Below are 11,536 nucleotides of genomic sequence, written 5' to 3' on the forward strand. Positions count from 1 at the left end.
TACAAATTTTTGTATAACATGCAACAACCTCATTATGCACAAACTCCGAATACATCCAGACTCAACGTGTAATATTCTTTCCACTCTGTGGCCTTCATTCATCAAATTCTCACCCAAAAATCAAAATTCACAAAAATTACAACCCGAACCTTTTGCTGGGGTCAAATTCTAAAGATTTAACCATAGCTTAGCCAAATGAATGTTTCATTATAGAAATGCCATCCAATCCTCGTAAGACACGTGTTTGTATTATATAATTAATATGCTACATAAACATGATTAATTTTCATGATTTCTGCACATACATGCTACATAAAAACCCAATTCATATTTATTTATTTATCAAATTCTCAATTGTTTGATCGTGGCGTCACACATTAATACATCTACTGGATTAATTTGTAAATATCAATATTTCAGATGATCTGTATATAATTATCACTATAGAAAACCTCAAGATTTCTGTGCATACATACCACTTAACATCAACGTATTTACAAATCTAACACCCATACTTCAATCTTTACATATATACCACCTTATCTATGCATGAAAAGGATGTATTTAAACTTTCAAAAGTTAAAACAGTAGTATTTTATTTATGAGATATGAAACTTATGGTTGGCATAAACATAACAAATAAAGCTCAGATGATAGATATGTAAATACATAAGAAATGGGTGTTATGTATGTAAACGCCCCTTTACCATGTCATATGAAACAAAATCATCATGCCAGCATAAACATTAAACTGCTCTATCCATATGCTTATACAAAATCAGAATCAACTCTTCAAAAAATCAATTTTTTTTTTTTTTTTCTGAAAAACTCTGAAAAACAACAAAACAAAAAACAGAGATTACACATCAAGAGACAAATGAAATTTATGGTAAGAAAACAATTCCCTTCACTACCAATTACAAAGCCATAATCAACACCATGCTATCCACTCCACCATTATTGTACTCTTGAGCTTGAAAGAACCATTACTCATAATAATAAATGGAACCAGTTTTCAGAAGAAGTATATAAACTTACATTAACAGACAAAAATTTTGGCACACAATGGAGATCAGAGAGCCTGCAGATACTGCTCCAGAAGAAGATTCAGATCACTTCTTCTTCTTCTTCTTCTTCTTTGTTTTGCGGCTTTGAATTAGCAGCAACGGCGGAAGAAGCGGGAACAGAAGTTAAGATTTGCTGAGCAGAGATGGGCGGTAGAAGGCATGGCTCTGTGCTATTTCAATCCTTTCACGAGGGTCATTCATTGTTTCATCCCTCAGGGCTTGAAGAATGGCCTGCACTGAAACTTCCCTGTAGAAATAAATTAGGGTGAGTGCTGGAATTCGGTTCTTCATCAAGTGGTAAAATGAAAAGATACTTTTTATTTTGGTTCATTTTATCCTAGAGCCTATAAAGTGTCAAATTAGTCATCAGGCTCATTAAATTGGGGCTGAATTAATCATCCGTTGAGATTATTGTCTGGCAACATCTGAGATTTCAGGTATCAAGATTTAGTAAATCCCATAAATCCGGATTTACTGAATCCTGAATGGGTTAAATCTGAAAATCTGTCTCACTTACTAAATTCTGTAAATCTAATAAAACTGTTTGGCAATTTATGTAAGGATTTAAGAAGTCACTATGACTATTGGAGACAGTCGGAAGTCCACGAAGTTAAATCCATCAGTTCGTAGAATTTAGGATTTACAGAATTTATATCCGAAATTTGCAGAATTCAAATATACGACGTCCGGGAATTTAGATTGTCCAAAATGACCGTCTGGCAAGATTACGCTTAAATCCTACGTAAATCCTGGGTTAAATCCATTGCCAGAGAGCCCCTTAAAGAGTATGGGGACTAATTGACGTTTTTATAGATTTTGGGATTAAAATGACCATGCAAAGAGTGAAGGGACTATTTTGACACTTTTCCACATACCAACCAATTCCTATTTATTTACATATCTAATACCTAAACTTTATTTTTTACATTTATATAACCCAAATCTTTCATATCACATAAAAATACGATCACTTTAATTTTTAATATGCAAAATACACCTTGTCAAGTATAGGTATGTGGTGTGCATGTAAAAGTTGAAGTATAGGACTTCAATAAACTGCAGTTGCCCCAAACAAACCCTAATATGTAAATACATAAGAATTGAGTAGTGTGTATGTAAATCTTCCTTTTTTTTCAAGGAAAGGAGAGAGAGCCAAAGCCTAGTGTGATTCAAGGCAAAATGTGCAATGATTGTATTAGGTCTGTGCATTTTAGTCCCCATAGAAATGACAAAGTTGACGAAAAAAACCAACTTTTTCAGATTTGGAGTGTTGAATAAATTGAACGCTTAAAAAGCCGTTGACTAAAATAGGCAATTTTGATTATTACTACTTTGATCATAGCATAGAACCAAAAAGGGAAGAAATAGAACCAACCTTTTTATTAAAATTTTGTAGAGCGTCTTAAGGATGGGGCATAACTCGACAGGAACGACCGGCTCGTTTTGATCCGGATGTAAAACGCTTAAGCTGGGTTGACTCAGAAGTGCATAAAAAGCGCCCACGGCAGAAACACCCTACAAAGTTAAAAAAAATAGAGACAATGAATTGTAGTTGATATAATTTTTAGATCTCCCTTGCAAGCATTAAAAAAATAGGGGCTTTTACAAACATAGCATCCAAATTTTTCATATTTATCTATCTCACACCTAAACACAGGATACAGACTGAATCCGAGTCAACCCAAACCCGATCCAAGAATTATTCAAATCAAATCCAAACAGAAATAACTAAAATTTCAAAATATCTTATTTTCCCACAGTAATTGCCTGAAATGCGAAGAAGAGTTATTATGACTCAAGAAGCAAACCTGGATCATCCCTTTCCCTTTGATGCTGTCGCCCATGTCCGGACTCAAATCCCCCTTCGCAAGCATCTGGCCGTACCACGCATTTCGACCTTTTAAAAGAGTTACGTATGTATCCGCGAGCAACGGACCAGCGAGCTTCTCCGGTTCCTCGGCTAAGAGATGAGTTATAAATATCATCTCAGATGTACAGTGTGAGAAATATACTGATTTGCTAGTTGCGCTCTCATTGGTTAGGGAAGCTACCATACCTGAAGAGAAGAAAAGCAGATCAAATATTAAATTTCTGACAGAATCAGAGAAATTGGTGATGGAAAGTCAAGAAAGAAGCAGTTAGGACATACCTGGTTAAACTAAAAAGTGGTCTAAGGAATAATGATTTATTGTTTCATGTGTATGGATGTAAATATTGAGAAAATAACACATAATAAAGGATAATAACATTCTTTATGATTTCCTTGAAGAATATTATGAAAATGGCTTACAATTATTCATCAAAATTGTTAAAAGTTTCCCTGACTCTTTGAGCGAGGCCATTTTAATCCTAGAGTTTATAAGTGAGTCAATTTAGTCCCTGAGTTCTTTTAATATGAGTTAAATTAGTCCCTAGTGAGGACTATTTTAGGGCTCATTAAAAAAATTTGGGAACTGTTTAAATACTTTTATAAACTCTGGGACTAAAATGATCCCATTTTAAATAGCCAATTGACTATTTTGACACTTAAATTGTAAGCAATATAATTTCAGCAAAATTAGTAATTGAGAACATTGATCTAACCATTATCTTCTGTGTTCGATTTTTTAAGTTATTGTGGAAACTTTAGATGAATGCATGTGATGAGGTATTTAATGAGGTGAAACAAAAGTCGTAAAGTAAGCTAAGGAACCAAAATCTCATGAAACAAAGATTGTATCAGAGGCTTTTTGCTTAATTCTTGGATGTTTTTTATGAGGAATACAGCAATATGGCATCGTTGTAGCCAAGCTAGAGCTTGCTTCTACTCCGCTTGTTAGCTCATGATTCGGCTCATTAAAAAAAATAATAATATAAAATAGACTTAAAATATATTAAAATTCAATACATTAAGTATGAATTATTAAAAATATTTAAATATTTATATCAAGTGATTTATTATTATTTATCCTCTAATTGTTTATTAATTAGTTCATTTTATTATTGAATTAGCTTGAAACAAAATCATTCTCCCTTTCATAATAAACGAGCCGTCCCATGAATCGACTCGAACTTAGAATAAGCTTGAACTTGATTAATTAATCAAGCTCAAACTCAAGCCAAGGGTGGCTTAAGCTTGAATAGACTCAAATTATTCATATTTCTAATATCACATGATAAAGGGTAAAGATCATTATGGCATTGTTTGTTTTGAAGGAATCGAAAGAGAGAATTTAAATATGAATAAAATCGACAGTTCACTACATCACATATTAAGATTGTCCGATGTACTATAATACTTTCACATAGGCACCCTAATGTTTTAGTCCAATATTTGATTCATTTAATACTACAAATAATGAAAAAATCATAAATAGTTAACCTTCCAAATGTAACTGCAATTCAACAATTTGAAATGCAGAAAAATTGATGAGTAAAGCTGTACATATAGCTTTTAAGTAGAATTAATCTTGTTTTGCTTCCTTCTAGTGATTGACCAACCAAAATACTAATTTCAAACCAAGTAAAAATGGAAAAGAAACTGAAAAAACTGAGAAACTCCCAAGATTAAAATGCAACAACAGTAGAACATCAGAAGCAAAATACGGTTGCCTCAATGGCAAGGCCGAAAAAAATGATGAAGGAATTGTTGAAGTTTCCAAGAGGCAAAACAGGATTCCTTAAGAAAAACATAACACTGAAAATGTGAATATATTAATCTAATTTTTTGTCGAGAATACCTCTTTATCTCCATTTTCTAAATCTAAACTGAAGAAACATAAAATGTTCCATGAGCAACATATGAAAAAGCATAAAATAACTGGGTATTTTGAATTTAAAGGGATTCTATGATTTTTTCAACATTTTCAGCTTTTTTTCCCTTGAATTTGTATATTTACACTTTTAGACGATTTTTTATGACATTTTCGTATTTTCGTGTGACATAGGACATCTTGGGGTCTAGAATTTCCGTAATGAAATCCTACAGTCATTCCCTAGTTTTCCATATGTGGAAGAATGTCAGTATAAATTTTGTATTTAGTTTTCCACAAATATTGAAAAAGAATAAATCAATTTTTAGCTGTAAATTAATTTTAAAAAATATCACATTTCATACCATTAATAAAATTTTGGGATATTACATACAGATCACTCAAAACATTCATATTTACAAATTAACCGCCCAAGTGATTTTTTTTTGAACTACCGAATCGATGTATTTACGCGTGCCACGATCAAATTATTGAGAATTTTATAAGAAAGAAAAATATGGGTTGGGATTTTAACATGAATTTTGATATTTAAGTGAGAATTTGAAAAATAGAGGAAAGAGGGGGGTTGATTTTTAAATAACATGCTTCGGGTGGCCTGTACGTGATCGCCCCTAAAATTTTTTATGCATCTCATATGGTTAAAATGTAATTTAATAAAGTGAATATATTTACATGCATTACTTATAATAATTATTTGTGATCAAGATATCAAATTCATAATTATTTCAAAAATACCTTTAAAATAAGAAAGTTCAACATGGATCTTTAATTCCTTACCATACACAAATTGATCATCTAACTAATGCGTATAGTAGATTTATTATGTTATCAGATATAATACCCCATAAATATATGTGAAATTTTATATTGTCTATTGGCTAAATTTGCTTATAATTCATCCATCAATATATATATTGGCATGACTATATTGAGATTATCACAAGGTATAGCCTAAAAATTTGTAAATAAAGTTGAATTTCCTAAAAATACTAGGCCTTAACACATTTACAAAATCATTTGCAAAGCAAATGCATAAGTTGTATAAGGTTAATGGAAGAAAATCGGCTAATAATTAGAAAAATACAAGCTTTTTGTTAATGCCAATAGAAGATATGTGGAATTTAAACACGGCTGCAAAGTCCAAAAAGGCTTCCATAAAAGATTCCTAAGAAAATGAATGTAAGGAAGAAATTGCCAATTAAAATTTTATAGTCCACTACTTTTGGATAATTGTGGGCGGGAGTAGATGATGTTTTAACACTGAAGTTGTGCATGATTCCTGCTCTTGAGACTTTTATATGCACGAGGCTTTGTGAAAACAAGTTACTTACAAATAGTAATTGCGATATTACTGCTATTTTTTAATTATCTTGCAGTCTTTATTTTTAGTTATCCGGGAGTGCAAAGCTATTTGGGTTAGAAGTTTGGGATTTTAACTTAAATTAATTTGAATGTTATGGCACTTATACCAACTAGCCTAGGATAGCAAAAGCTACAAATAGTTTCTCTTGGGGATATAATGAGCTATTTTTGGAAGGAGTAAAATTTCTCCTTTTCATTCAAATTTTACGAGTATAAGTTGGTTGTGTAATTCCCCTAAGCATGGTATAAGTTTGACTACTAATTTTGAGAGAAATCATCTCTTTATAGCAATGTGAGGCCAAAATTTTCTCACTTAATATTTTTTTGTTGTATTTCATTTATATAATTTGATAATAACTCATTTTGGGCTCTTAATTTTGACCAAAAATAGACGCATAAAAATACAATTTGTGAAAATTAAATTATTTTTTATTCATTTTATATGATCCTATATGGATTTCTCAAATTATTTTAAACATTTCCTTAACAATTAAATTTTAATTTTAGTATTGCCCATTAATTAAGATCATTTTTTATACAATAAGCCCAAGTCTTCCTAGGCCTACCTCTGTCTTTCATAACATAAGTCAAATCTAAAACATCTACTCTCCTAATCGGATCATCAGATGGTCGACGTTTAATGTGACCAAATCATCTAAGACGACTCTCCCTAATTTTGTCTGTCATTAGAGCTACACCAACCCTATCACGAAGATATTCATTTCGCGTTTTGTCTCTAAGTGTAAAGCCACTCATCCACCTAATCATTTTCATCTCGGCAACACTTAACTAAGTATTGCCATTATATTTAAAGAAAGTATGTTGATGAATTAATTTCCTTTACATAAAATCATACTACGCACAATATAGTTGCATCAGAAAAATTAGAGATATATGAACTTGCTCCAATATCTGAGGGATGGTTAGTGTGAATGTAATGAGAGACACCTTTTATAACTGAAATTAAGATTCTATGGCTCCAACATAATGAAGAATCAAAATGAAATAGATCAACTAGATGTAAGCTCATGTCTCTAACATCAACTATAAACCTCAAGCTCCTCATCAGACACATCACACATATTGCTAATTTAATCAGAAGTGTCAAATTTCGACGGTGCTTGTTCTACTTCACAATCCTGCCTAAAAACATGTTAGCCCCTTTCCATTATTTAGGCTCCACCTTTTCAATCAAGCCTATTAAACCACCTTCCTATGTAGGACAATCACTGAAACCTCAAGCTGCCTTAAACTACAATATGCTATGTATGTATAAATATGAACTTTTCGATGTGAGATACATAAATACATAAGAATTGTGCGCTACATATGTAAATTTCCCTTTCTTTTCCAACTAGATCCGCCATGACTTTCAACTACAATGCCTAAGACCTTTTTTTAACGATAATGCAAGTTTCAGGTTATTTTAACTGTCTTATTTACAAAATCTAATATAATCTTTACAACATTCACCTTATTTATAGAGCATTGTTGAAACTAATAAATTCTTACCCGCGCCAATAGCATAGACGTTTTTCAAGCCACCCATAACTTCGTGAGTGACGAGGTCGCTATTATCCCACACAATAAAATGAGGTTGCCTTAGAAACTTTGCAAGAGATTTCCTCCATTTTTGAGCTCCACAAATTCTAGCATTGGCATACTCCTTATTGTAAATTTCCGAAGCAATATTTGGGCCTCCAAGGTAAAGAATGTTCTCAACAGGAACACCAGCTGCAATACAGTTATTGAGGCATTGGAAATATGAGAGAAAGAAACAAAACAGCATTAAAAGAGAGAGAGAATAAAAGCATTTAATTGTATAGGAATATGGTTAGTGATAGAATTTTCTACAAAAATGTTCTACGGAAGACATTTTTTCCAATTCCACTTTCAGGAATTCAACTTATTCGATCAAGTTTAACAACCAAATATATACGAAAAACACGGGATTTCCGCAAAATCTTACCACTGCCTACTTCGACAGGTTTGATGGAAAGCAGCGACATGCATAATTCTAATCTATAAATGTTGACACAAACTAATGATAGAATTAAATAAGGATACTAATGCAAATAAGAGCTATAAATTAACTTCAATATCAAGAATCAAAGCATAACAAAAACAGATCCAATGTTTCCAAACAGTAATCTTTAAAGCACTCCTTACATCATTTAGCTTCAAATGACTAGGAAAAACAAATATATTTTGAATTTACACAAATCAATCTACATTCTCCAACCAAATCCACATTCAAACTAAGTGATTTCCCAGATCTGTTCTAGCCCAACAAAAAAAGAGAGAAACAAAACTTATACATCCACATCAACTCCAAGCACAAGAACTAACAATATATCAAAAGGATCAATAAAAATATCATTTTTAGTGTAAATTTATCCAGGAAGTGCAGCAATATTCTATAAAAAACTGAAATAATGAAGCTGAAAAACTCACTGGCAAATTGAATCATCTGTGTAGGAGTTATTATTCGCGGAATTGGATCCAATGCTGCCTCTACACCCTTAGCCAATGATATTATGATCGGAACAGTAATCCTCTCCTTCCAATACAGACTAATCTCCTCAAAAACCTCTCTCGTCTCCGTTGACGGCAATCCATTTATCACAATATCCGCATCCCACACCGCCTCCTGCAAATTCGTCACAACTTTGAGAGGACAAAGTGGCGTTTCGATCATGTTCAAGCAAAATCCATCCCTTAGAATCTCATCAGCATACAGAGTTCGATCACCCAGTCTTCCCTCAACGTATTTCAGATAAGCACAGCGCCGAATCAGACGCCGGAGCACATCCTCTCTAGAGTTAATCACCTCAAAGAGATGTTCCGCCGTCGATCGATCCACGGATCTCCCCGGCCGCCGCCATATCCTAATCTGAACTTTATCACGAAATTGGCCATAAGCATCCTGCAACAAGGCGGCAAAAACACTGCCCCATGCACCGGCACCAATGCTCACTATCTTCAGGAGATCACCATTAGGTTTTCCCAGCAAGCTTCGGAACTCATCCAATCTCTCCTCTGTACCGTTGGAATTTGAAATCGATCCGTTGGAGTGGAAGGAACCATGCTCTCCCTGCGCACTGCTGACCATCTTCCGTTCTCCTCCTACCAGTAAGATTTATGCCGGAGCTGAAGAGTATGAACAAACCCTAATCCTCTCACTAAAAGCCGACTGAACGACTCGATCCGATACAAAAGAAGATGGGGGGCTTCACCTTAATGTATAAATAAGCGAGAAAATCGCAAAAGCAAGCAAATCAAAACCAGATTTTGTGGAAAGGGTTTTCTACAAAACGCAAAAAGCATTCTTTCTTCCCCACCAAAATTTCTCACCGATACAAAAGACGAAACGCAGAAGCCATTCGATCAATCGTACCTCATAACTTCGGAATCGCCGCCATTAGACGGTTCGGCCATCTACCCTAACCAAAAAGGGGAGATTTATAATAATTTAGCCGACAGCTTCCTCGTTGTCGTGTACGAAATTGTCAAACGAAATCGCTTTCAAGTATGAACAAAAGTTGGCGATTTGGATGAGAGGAACAGCAGTTGCAGCTGAGGAAGGTGATGGGGTGGTTGGAATTCATTAGGGAGATGAAAGCAAGATTAAATTTTTTTTTTTTAAAAGGGAGAATTAATTGAAAGAGCGAAGCTTTCGGTGTGGTTTTGATGATGAGAGATTTGGGCGAGGTGTTTGAATTAGGAAGTGAAAGGGATGGGCTTAGCTTGGGGACGAAGCGGCCATTAATGGCTTCCGGTCACCTCAACTGTAAAATAAGTAAAACTAAATGCTGGAGATCAGAAGATAGGTCGCTGCTGGTTCCATTACAATGCAATCAATTTGGAAAATTTTCTTATAATCTTTTATGTATTTATATGAAAATTTAGGAATAATTGCATATAGAACATAAGAAACATTATTATTTATAAATCAAGGATTTAAGAAAATTTTTGAACTATAAGACAGATGTATTTACGTCTGTCACCATCAAATCATCGTGAATTTGATAAAAATGAAAAATATGGGTTGGATTTTTATGATGACCTCGAATATTTGAGCGGAAATTTGAAAAATAGATCAAAGAGAATGCGTGATTTGTAAATAACAATATTTTGGATGGCCTGTATGGAAAATTTAGATACTTCAAATTAAGAAATATTTTTTAAATAAGGAATGAATTTCATTTTACTCGTGTGTGATTGGTCATATATTTCACATGAATAAAAGCTTTTTGCAATAGTGAGATGGACATTATCTTTGGTATACTACAAATATTAAGTGCTTATTTTATCATTCAGCGAAGCTTTTTTAAAAGTCACGTCTTTGAAATACATTCATGAAAATTTATCATTTTGTTGAAATAACTTTAGGAGATATTGTTTTACCAACTGAAAATAAATCCACGCAAAAACGTTCATTGCAACGAAACAGAACTTCTTTGTCTTCGGCCTGCGCCCTGAAAGATCTAATTATCGACAGCCCTGATCTTGTAGCCCCAAGTATCACACGCTTAGACTCGGCAAATTCAATAAGAACTCGAAACCATTAGTAGAGAGAAACAACAAAAATTTAAAAATAATAATATTTGATTAAAATTTCAACAATATTAAATCTATAATCAGATTATTTTTTGAGTTCGTTCTTTCAACTCTGCTCGAGTTTTATTTTGTGCTTGATTGAGGAAATACTTGAGAAATTTTTTACTATATATAATACATTAGTAATATCAAAGCTAAAAAATAATCAGGACAAAAAGTTAGTTTGAAATATAGTGATTACTAGGGGTGTAAATGATATCACAGTTCGTGTTCGTCTCGTTTATAATTCGACCACAAAAAAGTGTTCGTGATCAGCCCGTTTACTCAGCGAGCCGATCACGAACAAAGACAAATTTTTATTTATCTTGAATCTTTTATTATGATTCTTATAAGTAGAAAAATTATAATGTTAAGATCCTTACAGAGCCAGATGCACAAAAATAAATAATAAAGATCAATTCAAGCATGCAAAGCTTTCTGAAAGGAAAGCACTCCAAAATAATATATAAAAGAGGCCAAAACTTTGCCAGGTCGACAACATATCCAGGAAAACAGTAAAAACAGCTGGACTCCGCATATACTTATCACATTTCAGCAATGATAAATCTTAAAGTCATTAATTTTAATTTCAAATCAGTATAATATCTACTTAATTAATCAAATTCTATAGAGAAAAAATAGACTGACTGGTGTATTTTGTAGCACCTTTGAATATGATTGATCAATGAATCCATGACTTAGGCATTCATTTCAACTTAAATTAGGATTTACAAAATCCATAAGAAAAATAGATTT

The 11,536-nt window shown here is 33.1% G+C and overlaps 1 protein-coding gene across 3 annotated transcripts; it reads right to left on the reverse strand.

Annotated features, from left to right (window-relative positions):
* Positions 1-829: 829 nt before the first annotated feature.
* LOC110031292 (probable glycerol-3-phosphate dehydrogenase [NAD(+)] 1, cytosolic) lies at positions 830-10,025 on the reverse strand. Of its 3 annotated transcripts, none has more exons than XM_020734423.1 (6): positions 9,579-10,025; positions 8,636-9,417; positions 7,694-7,915; positions 2,876-3,123; positions 2,443-2,582; positions 830-1,314 (listed from the first exon to the last, which is right to left on the reverse strand). In XM_020734423.1, exons 2-6 carry the CDS (start codon positions 9,291-9,293, stop codon positions 1,191-1,193), a joined length of 1,392 nt encoding a protein of 463 aa, XP_020590082.1. In that variant the 5' UTR covers positions 9,294-9,417; positions 9,579-10,025; the 3' UTR covers positions 830-1,190. The 3 variants fall into 3 exon arrangements, with proteins under 3 accessions (XP_020590082.1, XP_020590081.1, XP_020590080.1); XM_020734422.1 differs by having other exon boundaries at positions 9,536-10,025; XM_020734421.1 differs by having other exon boundaries at positions 8,636-10,025.
* Between the last annotated feature and the right edge of the window lie 1,511 nt (positions 10,026-11,536).

This window comes from Phalaenopsis equestris, unplaced genomic scaffold (genome assembly GCF_001263595.1).
Source record: "Phalaenopsis equestris unplaced genomic scaffold, ASM126359v1 Scaffold000800, whole genome shotgun sequence".
Lineage (NCBI taxonomy): Eukaryota > Viridiplantae > Streptophyta > Magnoliopsida > Asparagales > Orchidaceae > Phalaenopsis > Phalaenopsis equestris.

Bases quoted from the DNA above. Each gene is read 5' to 3' on its own strand.
- LOC110031292 (XM_020734423.1), bottom strand. From the start codon at position 9,293: ATGGTCAGCAGTGCGCAGGGAGAGCATGGTTCCTTCCACTCCAACGGA. The intron at 7,916-8,635 runs GTGAGTTTTTCA...ACTGTATTGCAG, and splicing joins ACAGATGATTCAATTTGCCA to CTGGTGTTCCTGTTGAGAAC. The intron at 3,124-7,693 runs GTAAGAATTTAT...TCTTCTCTTCAG, and splicing joins CGTCTATGCTATTGGCGCGG to GTATGGTAGCTTCCCTAACC.